General features: G+C 49.5%; 1 protein-coding gene and 1 long non-coding RNA gene across 5 annotated transcripts in view; one reads left to right on the top strand and one right to left on the bottom strand.

Annotated features, from left to right (window-relative positions):
* The first annotated feature begins 480 nt into the window (after nt 1-480).
* Nucleotides 481-7567, top strand: LOC149912474 (uncharacterized). Of its 4 annotated transcripts, XR_016462094.1 has the most exons (6): nt 481-655; nt 1568-1732; nt 1865-1968; nt 2761-2881; nt 4781-4871; nt 7158-7567. It is a non-coding gene; the product is annotated as an uncharacterized LOC149912474 (long non-coding RNA). The 4 variants fall into 4 exon arrangements; XR_016462096.1 differs by lacking the exon at nt 1568-1732 and having other exon boundaries at nt 482-655; nt 7158-7566; XR_016462093.1 differs by lacking the exon at nt 481-655 and having other exon boundaries at nt 673-1732; nt 7158-7565.
* A 5736-nt stretch (nt 7568-13303) lies between these two features.
* The window catches only part of LOC149912475 (rho GTPase-activating protein 32-like), a 47322-nt gene continuing 36475 nt past the window's right edge, over nt 13304-24150 (bottom strand). Inside the window, exon 5 of the mRNA XM_090130828.1 lies at nt 13304-13307. Coding sequence (XP_089986954.1) covers nt 13304-13307 — 4 coding nt within the window. The remainder of the gene's footprint in view (nt 13308-24150) is intronic.

Genomic DNA, 24150 nt, shown 5'->3' on the forward strand with positions numbered 1-24150 from the left:
GGGGGAGGAAGGAAGGCAGAAGGAGGGGGGGAGAAAGGAAGGAAGGAGGAAGGAAGGGGGAGAAAGGGGGGGGCAAGGAAGGAAGGAAGGGGGAAGGAACGGGTGGGGAAGAACGGGGAGGAAGGAAGGAGGGGAAAGGAAGGTGGAAGGGGGGGAAGGAAGGAAGGTGGAAGGAAGGAAGGCAGAAGGAAGGGGGGGCAAAAAGGAAGTGGGGGCAAGAAAAGAAGGGGGAAGGATGGGGGGGCAAGGAAAGAAGGGAGAAGGATGGGGGCTTAGGAAGGGGGGGAAGGACGGGGGAAGGAAGGGGGAAGGAAGGAAGCGGGGGGGAAGGAAGGGGAAAGGAAGGAAGGGGGAGGAAGGGGGAGCGGAAGGAGGGAGGTGAAAGAAGGTGGGGAAGGAAGGGGGGGAAGAAGGGAAAGGAAAATAAGGGAGGAAGGAAGGAAGGGGGAAGGAAGGGGGGGCAAGGAAGGAAAGGGGAAGGAAGGAAGGGGGAAATAAGGGGGGAGGGAAGGAAGGCGGTAGGAAGGAAGGAAGGGGGGGGTAGGGGTGCTGGTTTGGTTTCCTGTTGAATCTGTCCACATTTTATCGACCTACAGCACCCTGTGGAAAAGGATTCTGTCCGTACCAATAACCTTCCAAGCACTTGAAGCCAAAGGTGGGTGTCAGAGGAGGTGGGAATATCCTGTTCTCTGTGTCCAGAAGAAGTGGTGAGATGACTGAGATGTTAGAAGAACATAAGAGGAAACACTGGGATGGGCGACTGCTGGAGGCCACTCAGTTTTTGGTGATGGCTGCCTTTGAGAAGCGTGCAGATGAACAAATCTCAGGACAGGGACAGGTGCTGGATTTCTCTGGCGTAGAGGCAACAGAGCAGCGCCCATACAGACCTACTTTACTGCCTAGTTATTTACAGTCTGATTTTGGCAGAAGAGAGTGAAGCAGCTTATGAGTGATGGTAGTCATGAGAAGCATGCCTGCATAATGCTTGCAGATCATAAGCTGGGACCTGTTTGTGAGAACAGTGCTCTGCAGGACTAGTGCTCGTGTTTGCAGGGAGTTCTCATGGTTCAGAATCCAAAGCCATCTTACGGAAATGAAATCTTTTTTTTGAGATTAAAAAACACAAAATACACAAACCCACCCCCCCACCAAACCCACAAACAAATCTGATAATGATTTGGTAGATGTGAGAGAAACTATTTTGTCAAAGCAGTGGCATTTTCTTACCTTGAATTGAAATGTCTGTAAATGAGAGCAGTGATATAAGAATGTTGTTAAAGTAAAGGTGACAAAGTTGTGTTCGTATAGTAAATACAACTCTTGGAAGTCAGTAGTTGAAATTTATGCTAGGAATAATGGAGTTTCAGTTCTGAGTTTATTGGGTCTTTTCCTGATGCTTCTGGATGCTACCCTATTATGGTTCATCCAGTTTTGGGATTTTCTTGTTCATTTCACAGAAGAACTGAGTTGGGCCTTGTGAGTGATTGCTGGTGGTACTGATTTTCCTGGTCTTGGTCTCAGTCCTGCACAGCCACTGCAGTGAGTTAGCATTGCTTTTGTCCCACAGGAGTCACCACCGCCTTTTGTGGAAAGGATCACAGGTGGCTGGGAGTGGATTTATCAGAGCTGCCAAAGCTGAGCGTAGCTGTAGATGAAGCAGGACTGGACAGTGATGTCCCCACCCTTTCCATAGCAGAGGTGGTGCTCACCTCCATGGCAAACAGCAGCTCAGGTGAGCTGTCCTTGGTTAGCTGGTCTGTGAAATGAGAAGCAGAGGCTTCATTGCAAGTCATGGGAGCCTTGTGTCTTAAAACTAAAGCCTCGTGGATTCTGTGCAGGCTCCAAACAGCTCCTTGCATTGTAGGTATGAGGGAGCAGTTGATTCCCACAGCATCATAACAGGAGGCAGTGTGCACAGCTGGAACACAGGAGCTTCTGTCTGAACATCTGCAAACGCTTCTGGACTGTGTGAGTGATGGGCACTGTCACAGCTTGCCCAGACAGGCTGTGGAGTCTCCCTCCTTGCAGATCTTCCAGAGCTGTTTGTGGGGGTGGAGAGTGATAGGGCAAGGGGGAATGGCTTTGCACTGAGACAGGGGGTGTTGAGGTTTAGGTTGGATGTGAGGAGGAAGTTTTTCAGCCAGAGGGTGGTGAGGCACTGGAACAGGTTGCCCAGGGAGGCTGTGGATGCCCCATCCCTGCAGGCATCCAAGGCCAGGCTGGATGTGGCTCTGGGAAGGCTGGGCTGCTGGTTGGCGACCTGCACACAGCAGGGGGTTGGAACCAGATGATCTTTGAGGTCCTTTGCAACCCAGGCCGTGCTATGACTCTACTTGGCCATGGTCCTGGGTAGGCAGCTCTGGGTGGTTCTGCTGGTGTAGGAGGTTGGAGCAGATGGCGTCCAGAGGTTTCTCCAATCTCATCTGTACTGTGAACCTAAAAGGGAGGTTAGGAAAATACAAAGAAGAAGAACCTGAAGTACTGTGGGTTGGTTTGTTTGTTTTTAAAATTTTGGGGTCTTCTCATCCCAGACTCTCTCTATGAATGGATGAGACTTCCATAGATCCCCAGTACAGGTTTCTCTTTTGTATGTTATGTGTCAGGATGCCTTAATAGCATGCCTGAAGCTGCACCTGTCCTACAAGAGGTGGTCCCACGGGTATTTAATTATCCGTACGTCCGTCTCCCGACAGGTCAGGAGCCTTGAATCAGTGGGCAGCAGAGCATTTCTCTCATGCATGCTTTCTGCTCTATGAGCAGATGCACCCAGAGGACCCCTTTGGACGTGTCATGCAACAGCATTTCAGCCAGCTGGACTCTGCACTTTGTTCTTTGTCTCCAAGCCTGATTGTGAAGCACAGCAGAAGAGTTTTTTGGAAAAGTGAGTACCTGCAGCCCTCAGAGCCATGGGAAACTGAGACACCTGCAGAAGGGGTAACTGCAGGTAATTGTAGAAGTGGCCAGCTGGGCCAGCTGGGTTGAAGCAAAAAGGGCCGAGGCAGAGCTGCTGCCTGCTCTGCTGATGTGGCTAGTCATCTGAAGGTCCCTCGCCAAGAAGCAGCCTGTTTGCTGGTGTGGGATAAGGCAACGTATGGGTTCCTCTGAGGCTTTTCATCTTAGGTGTTCTGTAGAAATGTTTAGGCAAGACATCTCATCGGACTTTGAGCTGCTGCTTCTTTCCAGCTGGGCAGTTTTAAAGACCCCCCATGCAGATGCTTCATGGAGGGTCTTTGTTGTGTTGTGGGAAGTGAGTCTTTTCTTCCAGAAGGAATCATCTGGAGGGATTTCTGTTTTAGATGTGAGCGAGTGTTTCACCTGCTGTGTTCCAGAAGATGAGCAACACAGAGTGCAGGCTCTGGAGCCTTTTGATGAATATGAGGTAATCCTTGTCAGCACTGAAAGAAGACTCTTCTGTGTAAGAGAAGATTGGTGTTCCTTGCTCAGTGAGAGATATCTTAGGGAGGCAATCTCAGCACTGCAGAGTAGCTGCTGTTGTAAAGGCTATTGCTGACCCTGAAAATTTGCAAGTGCTCCAGTTGCAATTCTTTCAGTTCAGAAATGCATTGAGGATTCCTTGAATACTTGGAAAGTATGCCTGGTGTGAGGTTCCTGACCTGCTGATGTGTGGGAGCATTTCTGGAGGGAGTGCATGCTGCTCTTGCATTTCCCTGGGCTGTTAGTGTTTTGTAGCCATTCCTCTAATAATGACTGAGTTTTAGCTGTGACTGTATTCTGTGCCATTTTTCATGTTAACTGCTGGCAAATTTGCAAGTGTCAGAAGTGTAGGATTGAAGATAAAGCAGGGACAATGAGTAACTTTGAGGTAAGTGTTGTGTGAGATAATCACTGGATGTTTCTCGTTCTGCCTTGTGGTTCTCTGTTTCTAATTCTAGAAGTGTAACAGCCTGCAGTATGAGAACAGTTGAATGTGGTTGTGTTTGCTTTGCCACCAGGCATCGTGAACAAAACCGTTAGCTGAAATTCTGGAGATGAGCACAGTGGTGTAGCAGTGTTCACAGCAAGTATTGTAGAGGAAGGAAATGTCTCTGAAAGTGGGAAAGCAAACTCTTAAATTTCCAGTATTTACATTTTATGCCATTTTGCAAAAGATTCATCTTCACCTAAGATGAAATTTGGGCTCGTGCTGTTGATGCTGTTATTCCTTTGCACTTTAAATTTCTTGTTCAGGCCGCCTTGTCACACAGCGGGGTGAATCCATTCAGTCCCCTGGTAGTGAACACACTCAGTTCCTCAACGTCCACCAAAGCCAGGTGACCTCTAGTATTGCTGCTGGCGCCTTGTGCAGGGCTCTGCTTGTGCTGTTTGCCTCTGAGAGATTGCACAGTGAGATGGAAATCATGGTTAGGTATGGTCAGACAGCAGAGGCCGGGCTGTATCTTTGAACACTTCTGATTTCTGTAGGGTCAGTCACATTTCGTGACCTCTGGGGAATCTTCATCCCTCTGGTATACAGCCTTCAGCCCTTTGTATGATCACAGCTGGCAGCAAAAAGGGAAGCTGCTTCTGAAGAAGAGCATTCATCATGCAACTTACAGTACAGGGAATCCCTGGGCTGTATGCTTTTGAGTGTTAGAAGAGATTGTACAACCTTGTTCTTTCTCAGATGCAGTTTTAGGCTTCTGATTTTGGCCATTGCTGGAAATACTGTGGAGCCAGTTTCATTTGTGCCTTGCTTGCTCTGGCCATTTGTTAGTAGCTTTTGGTCTGAGATTTTGAGAGCTCGTGCTTGTTTTTGTTTCTTCTTTTTGTCTTGATACAGGAATGGCATCTGAGGTGTTCTCCTTACTTTGCCTTGACTGCATCAGAGGGGATGGAGCCCTCCTGAACTCCCTTCTGATCCACCGTGACAGGTACATGCTGACTGGTTTTTGTAGTGTTCTTTTATCTCACACAGGCTCCTCTGATAGATGTGAGGAGACAGTAAAACCCTGGGAGGAACAGATGAGATGGTAACATCCAGTTGGCTTTTTCCATTCTCATTCACTAAGGACTGCTCATTGCCAGGTGAAGCCAGCCCGACAAATTCCTGCTTTTGGCTGCTTGCTTCCTTTAGGGAGCGGCAAGCAGAAGCTGGAAGTTGGTGTAGGGCAGTTGAAGGTGCTGCAGACTGATTTCCAGGGCATGTCAGATTGTCAGATGGCTGCATCAGGTTCCTTTGCAATTGTTAGTTTCGTTTTTGGAGCTAAGAAGTGCAAGTGTTGGTTCTTGTTTGCTTGAAATTCAGGTGGTTGTGGTCCTGTTGGCTTGCAGTTCCTCCTCCTCGTGGCCCCATCAGGTTGGCTGGCAGTGTCAGTGCGTTGGCACTGCAGCTCAGTCTGAAGCTCTTGGCTTGAGACGTGACGGTCAGCACTCCGCTCTTACAACACCCAGTGTGATGCTGAGCACTGGAGGCTCTGGGGCGGAGAACGGAATCACTGTCGTCTGCGGAGTTCTCCTGTTCTTGTGGAGTCTGCAGGTCCTGGCACAGCAGCCAGGAAATGAGGAAATGCTGATACAGGTGGGGAAGTGTTTCAAGTGGGATGCTGATGGCAGGGGTAAGGGAGATGTGTGTAAGGGAGACCAGGCTGCCCAGAGCCACATCCAGCCTTAGAGGTGAAGCAAGGAACAGTGCTGTGTTCAGAAGTGATGTAAGTTTGCACAGGGCTGACTTGTAGGTCAAGTGGAGTCACTGAGTCAAGAAGCCATTGGAAAGATGCAGCCAAGCATAACTGAATGTGAAGCAGGATGAGTCATTGGTCATTCTTGAATGTTTCTAAAGGCCTTTGTGAGGGGGTATGGAAAGAGAGTGTCTGCTCCCTGAAGGATATTTGGTCGAAGACTGTTTTACAGTGTAACAGGGGAAATAGGAAAGGGAGGAGGACATAAGCAGGAGCATAGAGAGATACAGACCTGACCAGCAAATGATAAGCAAGGCTGTAATGGGAAGCTGCCTGGTCAGTCACAGTTACTGGTGGGGGGATGTAAGTGTGTGAGGGTGTTTATTGCAGCAAGGTTATCTGCTAGGGAGTTTCATTTCTGGTTGATTCTGCAAATGAGAGAGTGGCAGCAGTGTCCTCCAGCCTGAGCACAGATCCTGGGTCCCCAGCCTTTGGGCTGCCAGCCAGTGGCTGCTCAGGAGTGGTCTCAGGCCGGAGCAGCTGGAGGAGGCAGTCACACCCTTTACCTCTCTTAGCAGTCTTGATATGACAAGCTATGCTTTTTCTTGCCAGCAGCTCAGCTCCAGTCTATAGCTCTTGCTTGTTACCTGGGAGGATACTAGTGCTGACTGGGCTGCCCAGCAGGAGCAGTTTCTTCAAGTTTGAAAAAGTTGTCAGAGCATTTCTCGCCATACTGTAAGGATTTAAAGCGGGTCAGCTTTTGGCCTAGCAGTGATGGAGCCCTTTAATTATGCTCTAGCTGTAGCGTGTTATCAATCCCTGTGGCAGCGTAAAGTACATTGTTTGGTTGCTGAGAACAGCATGTTGTCCTTTGCTTGTGAATTGGTCCCTGAAAAGTTCCTCCTGAGAATATGTTTGTTCTTTCCTTCTTTTGTTCATTCATTCTTTCTTTCTTTCTTTCCTCCTAAGGAAACTCAGAACTTGTAACTACAGATGTGCTGCTCTGCAGAAGACTCCAGAAGTCACTGATCTGTGGTCAGCGTAGGCATTAATCTACCTGGGTTTGGAGATTAAAACAAGGAACGATTAATTACATAGCCTTGAGGTTATTTTTCAGAAACAGCAATGGAAGCAGTGATGGGCAAGTCTCAAAAGGTTTACGTAAAGGTTCAGATCGGATCACATCCCTAAATGTCATAGACTGGGAAGCTGGCTGGAAACATCCACGAGAGTTAAAAGTGCTTTGAGGATGTATTTTAAGTTAGAGCAATGGGCCCAGTGGGAAAAATAAGGAAATGTTTAGAATACACCTCTTCATCTTGGGGCTGAGAGTCAGTGCACATCCTTAATTACTGTACCAAGGAAAGCACGAGCATCAATATGACTTTCAAGGTCTGAATACAGGGACAAATGTAGAATTTCTTGTCACATTTTATTCTTTTCATTATGACTCAGTGTTTGGTCAAACTGGGAACAAGGATTCCAGCACAGTAGAGATGCTATTCTTCTCATAGCTTTTCTTTCTCTTTGCTCCCACAGAATGAAAAGACCTTCCTACACTGACATGGAAGATCATACGTTGTTATGCCAAATCCCTCGGGAGCATTTCTTCTGTGGCACCAATGGAACAGGAATGTGGAGAGATGTCCAAACACAGATTTTGTGCATCAGCCCTCATGATACCGCATAAATTGACCCATAAACCACATTCATTCTTATATCTTCCCCTTCTTTCTTTTTCTTTTTCTTTTTCTTTTTTTTCCTTTTTGTTTTTCCTATCAAATACTCTGTCAATGCAGTGTACTTCTGGATGGCTACCAGGCTTTAAACTGAGAGGGAGCAATACAGTCATACTACAGGGCAGAAACCCCTTTATATTACCTTGCCTTTAACCCCGGATTAACTTTGTGCTAACTGATGCTCTGTCTTTCCCACTGCTTTTGAAAAGGAAGGACCAAGAGGGTCTTTTTTGCAATATGCTGTGGAGGTAGAACCTTAGTTCGTAAGCTGTGTCTAACAGTATAGTTGAGCAATGGACCTTCTTCCTCAGCAGTGCTTCTGGCTGTGGTGGCACCACAAGTACTGTAACATTACTTGAGCAAATGGAAGAGAAAACAACTGCAGTGATTTCCATCAGGCCATGAAAAAGGTCCCATAGGCACTTGTGCCATGCAGCTTTTGTTGCAGCTTGGCAATGTTCTAGCTCTGACATCAACAGTTCCCTCGTAGATCTAACAGCCAGATGGGTGTGAAGTTGTGAACTACTGACTGAGCTGCTCTTGAAGTCATGCCAAGAGAGATCTCTGCAGGCACACATTCATTCTGCAGGGCAGTGCTGTAAGGTCACAGGAAGAACGAGGTCAGAAGTGCCTTGTCTGATGTTTCTGGAGTGTGCATTGGCTCGACTGGCTGCCCACAGTCACTGAGCTGCAAACAGAAGAGGTGGGGATAATCATTCATAACAGCTCAGTTATCCATTGGGTTTTTGCATCTCTTTATGTTTGCAAATGGTCCACGAACAGACCCTGGTTTTCCTGAATGCATTAGTTACTCAGAGTTATTGCTGACACAGGAAACAAAGCACAGAAATGCTGGCTGGGGTCACCTTTCTCTGAGGCTAAGCAGGGCTGCCATCAGCTAGGCACTTCACATGAGGGCTGGTGAAAGAAAGGGAGCATAAAAAAAAATCTCACACACAGCTCCTTCTCAGACATTGTATGGGTAATGTGAAGGTGAAAATACATTCATAATGTGAGCTGTTAAGCCATTCTGATTCACCCTTTGCATCCACAGCATACAGTTTTTTCCCACACTGCTGTTTCTATCCAGAAATGTGCATATGTGCAGTGGTACAGAGGTTGGTGGCCCTGCCTGTGGTAGGGGGTTGCAGATTCCTGATCCTTGAGGTCCCTTCCAACCCGGGCTATTCTGTGTGTGTGTGTGTGACTGGCTAAACACCAATTGTTGCTAGCTCAGCAGGTATACTGCTAATTATTGAACGCCTGACAGCTGCTTATCAACGCTTGGCCACTATTTCTGGACACCTGCTCATCCCTGAAGAGAGAGAAGTTTGGAAGGAGGACAGAGGGGAGTCTCTTGATGCCTGCCTGTTGCATCCCAACCTGCCCACAGAGTGAGTCAATTCGGCCTTGTGTGGAGGCCCTGGCTTCTTTGGAGTCTGTTTTTCTTTTGCTGAGCTTCTCCTATCCAAACAGAATGGCCTTACAACATGCTTTCTGGTCCTTAATACTAAACCCATGCAATTTGTAACTATTACAGTTCTGTAAGTGAGAATTGATCACATGATGGAACAACTGTATTTCTAAAATATGTTATGAAATAACTTCTTTTTACTAATACTAATAAAGTCTTTCTACTTTTTCAAACTGTTTCTAAGGGCAAATTACAAAACACATGGTGCTGTACTGCTTCAGAGCAATCCCAAATTTGATAGCCAGTGCAGAAACAACATTCCATCCTACAGCATTAGCTAGTTCAGAGGTACCAGACGTGTATCTGGATGTGGCTGTTGTGCATAACTGGGGCTGAGGGATCAGAAATGACAGCTCCACTCTTGGAGACCACAGAACTAAAATGGAAAGATAAAATAGTTGCAGGGCAATTGTTCTCTGTGCCTGAAGCAGGGACCGATGTATCGGGGAGAGATTTAACAGTTAAATGAGGATTACAGCTGCAAGTCTGTGAAACAGATATCAGGGGTCAATGAATGTGTTAACAGCTGTGATGAAGAAGAAATGAATCCAAAGCTGTGGACAGGGGAAGGAAATCGGGGTGGACTCACAATTTTCCCTTACAAAGAACTGACCAAGGAGGGAGTGGAGCTGTGAAACAGCAACAATATCCCATAGCCTTAGAAGGGAGAGTGGGTCTAAAAGCTGTAACACAGACAGTGGTTAAGGATGGTCTTCTGGAACCTTGTCTGTGGCCTTATAACACCCCAATCCTGTCGGCACGGAAGGCAGACGGCACGTATCGGCTGGTGCAAGATGTAAGGAAATGACTGAACCCGTTCTCAAAAGACAGCCTGTGGTTCCTAACCCCTATACCCTAATGAGTCAGATCCCACACGGACAGCAGTGGTTTGGTGTGAGAGACCTCAAAGATGCTTTCCGGGCAGCCTTTGGACTCAGAGAGAAATGGCTGCGTTTGTATGAGGACACATTGTAATCCTATCGTGATTCGTGATGATACTGTAGATACTGGAACTCGTGCTAATCCTTGTCTTTGCAGCGTTTGAAGCAAGCAGCTGGTGCTGCTGTCATGCAGAAAGCTCCCTTCCAACCACTCAGCAAGCATTTGGATGAGACAGCTTCCTGCTGGGGAGCCCTCCGACATCACTGCTGCCTCCTCCAGAACCATACCTGCAGATGCTTCAGAGCTCTTCAGCATGGACTTCCTTCCTCCCATCAGCAGCTGCTCCTGCACTGACCTTCATTCACACTGGGATACCATCTGCTTCCAGCAGGAGCTGACCTGCGAGACAGAGAAAGGAAACGTGGGATGAGCACCAATGCAGAAGCACAAGGCTGTGTCACCACCATGTCTTGCAGCCTTGGGAAGTCAGCTGCAACTGCAGCCTTGGTCAGAATTACAACGGGCACCGTAAATTAAGTGTGACCTCTGAAGTTGTTGCCATGATCAGAAATAGACGCTGAAATCGCTCACATAACTGTCGGTGGTTCCCTCCAAATTCTTTTGCTTTGGGGAACAGATGGACTCGGAATGGAAGGACACGAGAAAAATGACATCTGTTTGAGCTCAGCAGACTTGAGAGGTGGGCCTGGGTGAACCTCATGAGGTTCAGCACAGCCAAGTGCAAGGTTTGGCATTTGGGCCGGAGGAATCCCAGGCATTCTTTTGTCATCGTGGTGGTTTCCAATAGACCCCAACAATGAGACATCAGGTCGCCATGTGGGCTCCTGGGTGACACTGCCATTGCCCAGCCATTGCAGCCTAGGGGCAAATAAAGTAAAATACTTCAGAAAGATCTCACACTGATTGCATATTTTACTGTTCTTTTACACAAAACAGAAGGGGAGGGCAGCAGATGCATGCAGCTGCATCAACACCCAGGCTGCTAAAGGAATGGAAAGACAGAAACATCAAATATCAATGCCTTATTCTAATGCAAGGAGGGAAGCTTTTTTCAATGTTACTTTTTATCACTTAAAATAAGCAGTTGGCACTCTTAAAGGAAAATCCTAGGCCCCAGGTTCTGGCAGTGTGGCAATCTGGCACGGACTCAGCTGTGACTGATCCAAACAGTCTGTTCCAGATTTTAACATCCCTTCTATGCATTCACAAGTTTTCTCTCTTGACTTCCCCTTACAGCCGTTAGATGCCAGCAAAACATCCCACAAACACTCCTTACCTCTGTGCACACAGGCACCCATCCAACCAGAGCCATCAGTCATTCCCAGCCATGCGCTCTTCCTCCAATCATGGTCAGCATCACACGGCCGTCACGCAGCTCACTTGACTCAGTTTTTCTCTTCTTTCTGGAGGTGTCCTTGCTTCTCAGCCTTACCTTCTCGTGATGTTTATCTCGCTCTGCAGCTCCTGCTCTGAATAGGCTTTCTTGGATTCCCGCATGACAGGCACAAAATGCAGCCACAGCCCCTGCCACCAAGGTCAGCTCTTCAGCACACATTACCTGAGGAGCACTTGGCAACTCCTGCAACCTGAGCAGTGCCAGGAAGACTGTTTCACTTCTGCTTCTCCTGGCTCAGAAATTCATTTTCCTACCTAGAAAATGGAAAAAGAAAATAAAGAAAAAAAATCCTGACATTAGCAGACACAATTGATACTATGGAATTCTGGAAGGCAAGGGATTTGCCCTCTATGATGAGAAGTTGAGTGCAAAGAACTAAGAAGAGCCATGAGCAGGTTGTGAACTTGTGGGTAAAATTAGGAAGTGCAGCAGTGCAGGGCTTCTGGAGGTGAGGGTCTGCTACAGCCGCCTGGAAAGAGAGCCTGTTGGTGGGAGCTGCTTACTGCAGCCAGCAGAAGCATCGCACTCACTGACTCTCATCCTGATGGGGGATTCCAGTCAGTCTGGGAAATCAGCATGGCTGGCTGCAAGCAATCTGACAGACTCCTGGAGTGCAGTGAGAATCACTCTGTGGTGCAGGCATTGGGCACAGCAAGCAGAAGGGAAGCATTGCTGGACATGGTGCACACCAGGGGTTACGACAGGAGGCGGTCAGGGCTGCAGTGACCATGCCCTCCTTGAGTTGGTGATCTCAAGGAATGCGGGCCTGGCAGGAAGCAAAGGCAGGAGCCTGAACTTCAGGAGAGCCAGCTGCAGGCTGTTCCAGGAATTCTTGGACGAGATCCTCTGGACAACTGTTTGTAGGGGCAAAGGGATGGAAAAGAGCTGGTCACTTTCTCAGAAAAAAACTTGCTCAGGTTGCACGCTGAGCTGCAGGAGAGGAAGGGGAGGAGGTGCCAGCACGGCTGTGCACGATGCTCTGCCACACTGGGCAGGTTGATCATGGCTCAGCAGTGGGATTCGACGTGGAGAAGGGGAGAAGGAAATCAAGGATGGGAGGGAACCATCAGACACAGCCGGTGAGTGTCTGTGAAGTCTTGCAGACCCAGAGATTCCCATGTTGTTTCTGCTTTTGTAGCATTTGTGTGCTGCAGGGTGAGCAAAAGGTTCTGCTGCTTGATTCTTCTGCAGGAGCCGCCTAAAAGGGAAATGGCCACTGAGCTGCAGACCAAGCAGTACTGCCTGACGTTGGCCAGGGGGAGCTTCTCCTGCCGCAGTGTGCTGATGACAGGTCTGGAGATGATCTGCAGGGCCAGTTCGTAGGAGGGAGCCAGGAAAGGACATGATGGGAGGAGAGAGGTGTTAAGGAGCGGCCAAGGCATGAAAATGCATCAGAAAGCCCTGAAAAGCATCACAAAGCCACAGCCAGGAAGCTTGGGAGTATCATGAGCAGCATCCAGGATGCGAGAGATTATTTGCTACCATGCCAAATGGTAGCAGAGCTCCCCCTGCAGACATCCCAAAGCCAGACAAAACAGGAACAAACCTGGAGCTGTGCTGCACGCACCCCACGGCCACAGCATTGCAAGCTGAGGTGCCTTGCTGTGTGCTGCATTCATCCCAATCTGTTTGAATGAAGGCACTGGAGGCAGTCAAGGCGTTGATTGAGCACAAGTGTGCTTTTATTATTGTATAAAGGACAGGAGGATGTGAGAGGTCCATGGTGAAGATGGGACTCATCCTGTCTTGTCATGGAGAGAGTGGCTCAGAGCTCTCAGTGCTGCTGTCCGGTGCCTGGGACTGGAGGCCTGATTGAAAGTCCTCCTGCAAGAGGCTCTGCTCCTCCTCCCTGACACTGACCTGCTCCTGCATGGAGGTGCTGCTGTCGGGGAACTCACACTGCTCTTGGGATGGGCTGTACTGCAGAGACTCTGGGTTAAAATCCACACTTGTGACTGTGGTGTCTGGGAGGCTCAGGTCAGCAACTTCAGCAGAGCCAGGTGTAATGAGAGCATGGACTTCGATGAGCTCCTTCTCTCCATTAATGATGTCAGATGGAAGGCTGCTGTTGGAACTGCAGCAGTTTGTGCTTCCTAAGAGCCCTCCACTGATCGAAGCACAGAGAGCATCCTTGCTGCTAGCCCTGGATCTTATGGGTTGGCAAGGGCTCGATTCACCTAGAAAGGATACACAGGGATTAGTGTCAAACTTTCACAAGCGGAATTACGACAGTGGTTCTTGATCAGGGGTGAAGATGCTAGGCAGGGGCTGGAATGCCAGAAGGAGATACAAGTGCACGGCAAGGTTGAATTCGATGTTCCTGAAAAGCAGGGATTTGGAAGCTGCATTTGCACCCTTACCTGCCAGGACTACCACTGCTGTTTCTGAGGTCTGCCTGGCATTGCGCTGCAGTTGGCGTTTGCTGCCAGAGGATGGCTTTCTGAGGCTGAAGCAGCAACACCAACTGCTAGCTGGTGATTCCTCAGTTTTGCTGGGTGGATTTTGCCTGGAGAGAGAAAACAGCCAATGCGGTGAGTCGTGCGTGGTGCAGGGTGAGGGAAGAGCTGCACTGAGCTCTTGGCAGCAGTTGCTTGTTCCTAGCACTGCCTGGTTTCTGCAGAAAAACAGAAAAACCCACCCAAACAATGATGCTAGGTGCTGGAAAAGAAAGTCCTCTTTACCTTTCAGATGGAAAGTCGATGACAGTGTGGAATTTGCCCTGCCCAGCTGCAGGGCTTTCTTCCACTTCAATGTCCCTGCTGCTCTCTGTCACAGGGGGAGAGCTGCTGTGGCCTCGCCACTGTGCCTGTGCCTCCTCCAGGCTGAGCAGCTTTGTGGCAGCAGAAGAGACCCCCACAGACTTGGGCCCTGGGACAGAATTGTGCCCTGTCAGGGAAAACCACAGGTAAGAGTGAGGATCAGAAAGCAGCAGCACAGCCACCACGGTTCTGGGGGAGGTGCTGTATTTTTCTCAGGCTTGCTTATCCGAGCCACTGGAAGAAGAGGAGCCCAAAATAACCATGTGGGCAGAGGTGTGTTTATGGCAATGGACATGGTCATCATTAAGAGCAGCTTACTGTATCAAAATAGGCAAGGAAAAACCCAAGGAAATGGGGGCAGGGAACTGAGAAAGCTTCGCTGCCACACTTGCATCAAGCTTTTCCTGCGTGCAAACCATAATAATGACGGTTTCCTCCTTGTGAAGTTTGGGCTTGGACATTCTCAGCATCCAGCAACAGGATGCCACACCATAATGAAAGCCCTCAGGTCTGCTGTCCCCTTGATGGTAAAAGAGTATCTCAAAGGTCCTGGAGAAGGCCTGCATTTGATCAAGGTGTCAGGTCAAGATCAAGCTAATGGAGGAAGACACTCACCTGCTGCATCTGCAATGTCTGCTCCGGATTTGGAGCAGAAGAGGACGTCTGTGTGGTTGATGATGAATTCCACCACATCCGACTGCATCTGCAGCTCCATGCAGGCAGCTCTTCCGCTGGCGCAGGCAGACTCGTTCTGCTGTGATCTGTAGAAAAGGCAGATTTTAGAAGTCATTTCTCCAAGACCGTTTCCCCGAGTCTGAATTGTTGCAGCCAAAAGCTGTCAGCTGAGGCTCTGGAGACTTCCGCAGTGGGCAATCAGTGATGCCACTGCAGAAATTCCCCTGGATGATCAAGGACATGTCAGTCCCATCTCAACAAGACTGCAGAAATTGTCACCTAGACATTGTGCCCGTGGGGATGGAGAACAGCCCAGGCTCCTGCGCTTCTGTCAGCCACAGATTTTACAGAAGAGCACATTTGATGGAGAAAAAGGGAGGACTGTTTTTCTTAACTGGAGAACAGAGGAAGCGTTGAAACAGAACCAGAAGTTTACCTTAAGAGGTTTGGAGCCCACACAATGGCTAGGTTCTTGGCATGCATATTTGTAATGCTGGAGCTCCCAGCCAGACACGCCAAGTGTCTCATCAGGAACTCCAGTGTCCTGGAAAACAAGAGAGGCAAACGTTCAGCACCAACGAGCATGCCGTGCTGCAATTCAGAAAGACAAAGGCTGGAACCGCATCGCTGCCCTCTGCAATGCAGCAGGGCTGAGCTCAGCAGGCTGAGGGCAGCACTGACCTGTAGTGAGGAGCGGGCAGCTGCTGGATGACGTCCTGCATTCTGAGCAGCCGCTCCTCCTCTGTAGCGGCACCAACAGCATCCTGGAGTAGTGCAGAAAGGGAGCGAGACACCAATCAGGCTAGTACACCACTGCGAGTAAACCTCGTGGGGCTGACAGCAAAAGGGCCTCCGAGCTGGGGCACTGCTGCAGCCATCTGCCAAGAGGCCCAGGAAGAGGGAAATGAAAGACGTGGCCTTGTGCTTACCGAGAACTTGCCGTACAGCTGGTGGGTGAGCAGAGGGTTTGGGAGCTCCCTGAAGTACATCTTGCAGAGGGAGCTCACGCTGTGAATGTCCCGGACGGTGAGCTCAGGAATCTGCTCCGACTCAAATTCCTGCCTGGAGAGAGGGATGCAAACCCGGTTGAGCGAGAGGAAGGCAAGCCCAAAGCCACACCAGATGCACTCAGGCTGTGTCAGTCGCAGCACTCTTACCGCAGTCTCTGGATGTTGGACGCGACGCCGGACAGGCGGTATATCCCCTGCACCACGCCGTGCTGCTCAATGAACTCAGCGCAGCTCTGGAGGACCTGGGGGACTGAAGAACACGTGCCAGCCGTCAGTGGAGCTCCTGATTCAATCGTGCTGCAGGCTGTGCTTCACATCCCATCCACTAAGCCCAGCCAGGCTTGGCTGAAGCAAATACAGATGTGCTTGTCTCTTAGGAGCATCCGCCTCACTTTATCCTTCAGCCATCAACTCCCATTACACGTGCCTCCACTGCTATCAGCCTGCCCCCTGCTAGATATGAGCTCCCTTTCATCTTCTTTAGATGCCCAGCAGAGGAAGATCTCAGGAATGGGCAGCTCCTTACCATCACGGCCGGAGTGGAGAAGATGCTCTCCCAGGTCACGGCCAAACACCCTTTCCTTCTCCACCTCCCGCTCGGTCGGTTTCTTTGGGCGGGCCTTCACCAAGGAACGAAGGAAGGTGAGGATCTTGCTGCGTTTCTTGGGCACTGCACAACAAAAGGAAGAAACCAGGTCATTTCAGGTTTGGCTCCGTTGGACGAGGCTGAGCACAGCACATTCTACAGAGCACGTCAGAACGGGAAGAACATTACCAACCAGTACATACAAAAAGGGATTTTCCCCATCTCTGGAGGAGCCCAAGGCCAGGTTGGATGGGGCCCTGGGCAGCCTGATCTAGTCTCACATTAACTGTGGGGGCTGGGAGACCATCCTGAGGCGGGAGGGTTGGAGCTTGATGATCTCCGAAATCCCTTCCATCCCAAGCCATTCTGTGAAGATTCTATAGTTTCCCCAAGTCCAATCATAAACACAGGAGGATTGGGCCAAATCCCTGCCCCATGGTGTGCATGAAGAATCATCAACCCAGAGGACAATGTGGCATGGATAAAGGAGGTACTAAACATGGAACGCACCCCCAAAAAGACTTCATTTTGCTTCCCCACACCATCAAATGTAACATCCCTACCTGGCTTTGGCACTGAGTTGATGAGTGCCTCAGGAATGTTCTTATTAATGAGTTCCACACACTCCCCTGGGAAAAATCCCACCTGTAACAAGAAGAGAAGCCAACTATTGCATGCAGCACTTCTCAGGTCTGAACTGTTAAACCAAAAGCCACATAACATTTCCCTCGGAACGTGCTTGCCTGACGTTCCATAAGACTATCCAGCAGAAAATGGCCATAGTTCACAGCATAAAGGTAATAATTTTTCAACATTTGCAGCCAAAGGCAAGGTCCCCTGACACCGACACAGGGAAACTGTTTACGTCCATTAGGCATCCTGTGCATGCAGAGCAGCTGTAAGCTAAGATTCCTGCCTTTACTGCAGTTGCACTCTCCAGTCTGAAGCTTGTGCCTACCTGGAAGCCGAGCTTGCCTCTCCACCAGGGGGTCAGCTCCTTTGGTGGCATGTCGATGACACACACGATGTCTCCGACCTGCAAGAGATTGCAACGTCAATCCCAGCTTCAGCACAGCTGGGAGGAAAGCACAGCTCAAATGTCTGCATTCTTCTGCACTGCCAAACATCGCCGAGCTTGAGAGCACTTGCACCAGTGCAGCTCTGAAGGCATTTGCCATTGTAAAATTGAGCAACAAGGAACGCCTTGAACTGCTTACCTCAAAGGAGAGTTCATCCGCTGCCTGGGCAACGTATCTCTTAATAGCATGGGCAGCAGCAATAGCTGGAACATTCACAGGTGCCACCTCATGGTCTAGCAGGGGCTTCCCCTTGTTCTCAGCCTGAAACAGAGAGCACAGGCCACGGTGAGGAGCTGGGAACCAACAAGGAGGATTTCAAGGTGAGGAGCACATCTGCAGAGAAAGCTGCAGGAAATGCACTCGGTCCTTATCATGGGCACTTCAGAAGGAACTGCAAGTCTAATAACGGCTGTTTCTCTCCCTGGTGTGCAGCAGGCACACGCCAGGCAATGCAAAGATGCATCTCTCCCCATCCAGACTAATCAGCAATGGCACTGACGCAGACAGGTGGCCTTGTGTATTTTGCCACATCCTTTCCTGCGCTCTTTGTGCAGGAAGGCTGGCTGTTTAAGATGCTAGGAGACCGTGAAGAGGGAAACCAAAGCTACGGCTGCAGTTACAAGGTGCAAACAGTGCCATTGCAAGCACCAAGCAGCTCTCTTGAGCAGTCCAACCAACAGCGAGGCCAAACAGAGCAGAGAATGATTGTTGTTTCTGCAGCCATTTCAAGGGAAAAGTCAGTAGAGGACAAACACAACACCCGAGATGGCTCTGGTACTTTTATAAACTTGCCACTCTTGCACTACTGTCTTGCCACAGAGGAGCTCTCTTGGAAAGCAGGAGAGCACATCTGCGGCTCACTCTGCTGGCTGCAGTCAGGGAACAAAGACCAATCAGAGCTTCATACTCTACCTCTGTCCATGCCAGGTCAGGCCCACAGCTGATCTCGCTGCACGCCACAGCCATCAGCGTAGGTGTGACAAGCTGGAACTGAAAAGAAACACACTTTTATTTTCTCTGTTCACATCTCTGCTGTGCTCCCTACAGCTGTCGGGCACACTCACACAGCCCAAGCACGCCTGCTGGTGTCCCTGGTGATGCTGTGCAGCTCTGCACAAGCTGGGGCTGGGACTCTTTGCCTAAGGGATTGGTTTCCTGTAGACCAGCTGGTCACAGCACCACAGACAGCATCCTTCTGAGGGCTGAGCTGCAGAGCACGTGGAGAAAACCCACACGTGACCAGCGTCCCATCAAAGCTGGATGAGGCTGTGTTACTAAACACGGGGCGTCACGGGCTGCTAAAGCATGTGGGGGGACAAAGCATGGCAGGTACCTGGCAAGAGATCAGAACGAGGGAGAGAAATCTCACAAATCCGCAGCCTTTCCTTGTCACTTTGCTCTGATCTTCCACGAGCAAAAGCTGCAGCAGGGAAGCAGGCAGAGGGTGGAGAGAGGAGAGAGAAAGAGCAGGTCAGTTTGCTTCCACGGTTTAGCAAAGACTACAAGGGAAAAACCAAAATCTGCCCTCCCTCAACTTAAAAACTTAAGTTTTCAACTTAAAACCATTTCCCCTTGACCTGCTGATATCTACCCTTTCAAAGAGTTGATTCCCCTCCTCTTTTTAGGCTCCCTTTAGGTACTGAAGGCTGCCATGAGGTCACCCCACTGCCTTCTTTTCTCCAGGCTGAACAAGCCCAGCTCCCTCAGCCTGTCTTTGCAGGGGAGGTGCTCCAGTCCCCTGATCATCTCTGTGGCTCGCCTCTGGACCCTCTCCAACAGCTCCCTGTCTTTCTGGACACTGTACTGCAGCTGGGGCCTCACAAGAGCAGAGCAGGGGGGGACGATCACCTCCCTGTCCCTCATGGCCACCCCTCTGCTGATGGAGATAATGTGATCCTATGAGCTCCGCCAGCCAGCAGTTCTCAGCACTCACTGTCCCCCCGTCTCTCCCACACTGTCTCAGCTTACCTACAAGGTGCTGCACAGGACGGTGTGAAGACAAAGGGACGCAGTCGGTGCACAAGTGCAACAAGCGAGCTGCTCAGTCAGAGCTCCAGCGCTCCAATGAAGGGACGCAGCACGCACTGCTCCTCCCCTCATTCTAGCCCTTATGACATCACTGAGGGCCACCAGGCTGCTCCACCACGACGGACAGGGTGGGGAGGCAAGACCAGTCACAAGGGCAGAAGATTCCAACAGCCCAGCCCAACGTTCTGGAATCAGGGGCTGCTTGGAATTCTACCCCAGCCAAATCCTGGAGAAGCTGGCACGGGGTCGTCATGACCAAAGCGCAGGACCTGGCGCTTGCTCTTGTTGAGCCTCGCACAACTGGCCTCAGTGCATCCCTCTGGAGGGCCTTCCTGCCCTCAGCCAGATGGACGCTTCCTCCCAGCAGCGTACCTTGCAGTGCTGGGCCCATGTCAAATCCACACTAGAGTGGGTTTTGTTACATTCAAGGGCATGTTGCAGCACCCATCTATTTCACCTGGAAGGAAATAAAGCAGGAGATGGGAGAAACACAGAACTACTGCCAGACTGCTTTATCCCTTTCTTAGCCCAACTTCCCTTGCCTCATCCCCTACCCCAACTCCTGGATGATGCCCACGGGCTGATAGTTGGATCTCAAATCCATAGGACTCCTTTCACAGGGCTCCATCAAAAAGGCTGTCACACTTGTTCCGTACACTCACACTGACCCAGCAGTGGTATCACAGTCACTTAACACACACACAACAACCAAACCCCGAGCATGCACATCCCTTCCTGCGTGACTGCAGCCCACAGCTCCCCTTCACACCTCCGTGGATCTCTGGTGTTTTACACGGATGCAGCCTCGCTGCAGCTCCGTGGCTGTCACACAAGGCCTGCAGGACCTCTTTCTCTGCAAACCCCGTCTGCAGGCATTGGTTCACGAGGTTCACCTCCTGCCCTCCTGAGCAAAAACAAGCACTAAGAACAAGAGCAAAGCACACTGGACTCGACCTGGCTGGATCCCCAACCCTCAGTCCTGTCAGACGGACCCTGGTGTGGAGACTCATCCCCAAAGCCTGGCTGGACATCAGCACAGGCATCCTTCTTCAAACGCCCCATCCAAGCAGCAAGGGATCAAAGCGTTGGCACAGCTGAAACAGAAATGCTGTGTGAGTTTCCTGTTAGCACTGAGCAGGAACAAATCTACCGCTGAGCAGCAGGATGTGAGACAAGCAGCAGAAGACACCCAACCTGCAGAACCAGCTCGTTTGGGGTCGGTCCAGATGTTTGTCTGCTCCCTTCCCTGGCCCAGGCCAAGCTTGTGAGCTGCTCCTCCTTGGTGCAGGGGGAAATGGTGCAGATGCCATGTGGTGGCTATGCACAGCATGCCTTTTACTTGCTTTTCCTCTCTCCATCTTCCATTAGCAAACAGCATCTCCAGCCTCCAGAGATCACTGAGTCCAACCCCTGCACAACAGTGAAAAAAAAGATATGATAAGGGGTACTTAAAGCACAGCATCTGTAATCAGATCAGACTCCTGCACTGTGAAGACTTCCCTGAGTATTCCTGCAGAGTGCATCACTTAGTCTCTCTTTAGCCTTGTGTTCATGGTTTTCCTGTAAGAGCTTGTCTAAACACTGCCTGTAATCGTGGTTATGCTGGAAGCATTTGGATTTCTTGATCCTTAGTGTGATTTCAATAACAAATGCAGATGTTTTTTTGTTAGGGACAGCTTTCAATTTCTCAACTGAAATTTCAATATTGCATTAGGTGTTGACAACCACGGGGCTGCAGTACAGAGAATTACAGGAAGATTAATTTCTCCATCTCCATGCTCCTAGACATTTATGGTTACAGTGATGTAGTTATATACAAAGTTGCAAGATACCAAAGCTAGAATAACCTCTTGGTGCAGCAGGATGTCTGGAGCCCAAGTGCAGAGTCTCAGTGTTGCAAAGCCTTGAAGAGGTGCACCGTATGTGCTGGGGCTGATGACACAGACACTGGAGCAAGGCCAGTGTGATGTTAGAAACTTGACCAGCAGCTGATCTGTTGTCAGCCATTTCTGGACACAAACGGGATCTGGTCGACTTAGGACATGACCTTTGGGCTGGAGAGCAACTCCCCGAGGAATCACACAGCCACTGCAGACCGTTGGCAAGAACCCCATACCAAAACAGCTCATCTGCAATCAGTTTTTAATCTGTGCAGCAGTGATTGGAACAGGCGCACGCTCTCTGCAATTGCAGGAATGTTCACAAGTGGAATGTACATCACCTGTGTGCTCCAGCTCTTCTGTGTGCATGCTAGGAGCAGTGATCCCCCTGCACCCAGGGCTGCAATAAAGTCCTGTGGGCTTTCTAGCCTGCCAACCAGCAGCCCAGGCTGCCCAGAGCCACATCCAGCCTGGCCTTGGATGCCTGCAGGGATGGGGCATCCACAGCCTCCCTGGGCAACCTGTTCCAGTGCCTCACCACCCTCTGGCTGAAAAACTTCCTCCTCACATCCAACCTAAACCTCAACAGCCCCCGTCTCAGTTTAAAGCCATTCCCCACTTGTCCCATCACTGTCCACCCTCCAAAACAAAACACCTCGGCTGTTCAACACTGAAAGAGCAAAATAACCCACAGCTCTTACTTCCACTGTATGCAGTTAATTCCAAACTTAAGGTCACAGGTTAATTACTCATGTGATCCTTCCTGACAGAAGAACTACTCGTAGTGATGTGTAGGAGTAAGGAACAGTTTGAAAAGGTCATGGACATATGAGAACTTGCAGCATTTATCTTAATAGATGCCTACATTGCAAAGCATTTTGTAAAACACGCGTTACAAGTACTGTGCATTGGATTACACTATATCAAACTCTAAGTAACAATACAGGTTGCTTTTAAATCTACACTTACATGTTTTCTTCTAACTCCTTGATAAAATTGCTTACTACCTTCAGTTTTATAGCCAAAGCAGTGTTTGAGCTGGTAATGTACTCTTGAACAGCACTGCTGCCTTTAGCATTTGTATGTTTAGATCTGAAAAGAGAATTTGGTCATTATTTCATGATGAGAGAATCTTATATGACAAAACAGAATTACAAAAATCTGACAATACTGTAAAATGCCAGCGTAAGAATGTGGCTTTGATTTTTTTTTCTTTTTTTTTCTTCTTTTTTCTTTTTCTTTTTCTTTCTTTCTTTTTTTTTTTTTTTTTTTTTTTTTTTTATAAATGGTGAGTGTACCATTAATTCAAGACAAGAATTTTGTTTGTAAGTCGATCTCTATAACTGTTCTTGGCATCATTCTGTAGGATGAACTAGATACATGGAATTTGGCACTGGCTCCCCAGGGCAGTGGTTTGGCACTGAGCTGACAAAGGCCAAAGAGCATTTGCACAATGCTCTCAGACACAGGGCTTGACCCATAGGAGGTCCGGTGTGGAACCAGGAGGTGGAATACATGATCCTCGAGGTCCCTTCCAAATAAAGATATTCCATCATCCTCTAATACTTATATTCCCAAGTCCTGTACACAGTGCTCAGGTGCTTAATTGAAAGGTTCCATGAAACAGTGAGGTATCTATGTCCCTTTACCACCCAGTTATTCAATTTGCCACGTGGATCTTTTTTCCAGTCACATTAAAAAAACACTCAAAGTATTTCCTTCAGTCTTCCATTCTGATAGAGCTTTCTGGAGCAAATAAAGAGTTGCAACTCAGAATGTCCACACCTCCCTTCCTGCACCCTGCATACTTTTTCCACTGTACTGTGATTACGTACCATTCTATTGTCACCCTCATTCTGTCATTATCTAGGCAGTTTACTCCCATTAAATTTTCCAGCAACAGATGCCCACAAGTACAATTCCAGTCTGAAGTGAGTTCCACCAGATGACAACTGGGAATTTCTTTCTCTCACAATTAGAATCATTGCACCTCTGACTAAACACATAGCGAATCACCAGTGAAAACTAACTACCTGTTGATTAACATTCAGAGAGATTGTGCAGGTGTCCTTTTAGGAACTGGACTACAGTATGCTAAGAGGGATGTATGTGGGGACATTAGGATAATGTGCCCTCTGCCTTTTAAGACAGCCCCAGCAGACCAGGTCAGCCGGCTGAAGAACTGAGTGGGTCACAGAATCACAGAATCACAGAATTGCCAGGGTTGGAAGGGACTTCAAGGATCATGAATCTCCAACCCCCCTGCCACACGCAGGGCCACCAACCATTCCACCTAAAGCTAGACCAGGCTGCCCAGGGCCCCATCCAATCTGGCCTTGAACACCTCCAGGGACGGGGCATCCACAACCTCCCTGGGCATCCTGTTCCAGTAACTCACCACTCTCTCCGTAAAGAATTTCCCCTGATGTCCAACCTAAATCTCCCTTCCCTCAGCTTAAAACCATTTCCCCTTGTCCTGCTGTCACCCTTTCAAAGAGTTGATTTCCCTCCTGTTTGTAGGTTCCCTTTAGGTACTGAAAGGCTGCAATGAGGTCACCCCGCAGCCTTCTTTTCTCCAGGCTGAACAAGCCCAGCTGCCTCAGCCTGTCATCACAGGGGAGGTGCTCCTGTCCCCTGATCATCTTCGTGGCCCTCCTCTGGACCCTCTCCAGCAGCTCCCTGTCTTTCTTGTACTGGGGGCTCCAGACCTGGATGCAGTATTCCAGATGGGGCCTCACAAGAGCAGAGTAGAGGGGAACAATCACCTCTCTGTCCCTGCTGGGTCACCAGGGCTCAGAGACTTCACTCGGCCATCTGAAAGTTGAGGGACTTCAGCCCAAGCTGCCCTTTTCCATGCAGGCAAGGAGGCCAAGAGAAGGTGGATCGGCACGGTTCTGGTGCAGACAGGGGCTGCAGTGTGAGCAGGCCTACACAGACAAGGCTGTGCCCACACAGAGTGACAGCAGCTTTCGCTGTGAGCAGATTCCCAGGGGGCCTGAGCCA

The sequence above is a fragment of the Phasianus colchicus genome, chromosome Z (genome assembly GCF_987193195.1).
Source record: "Phasianus colchicus chromosome Z, bPhaCol1.hap1.1, whole genome shotgun sequence".
NCBI classification, from domain to species: domain Eukaryota; kingdom Metazoa; phylum Chordata; class Aves; order Galliformes; family Phasianidae; genus Phasianus; species Phasianus colchicus.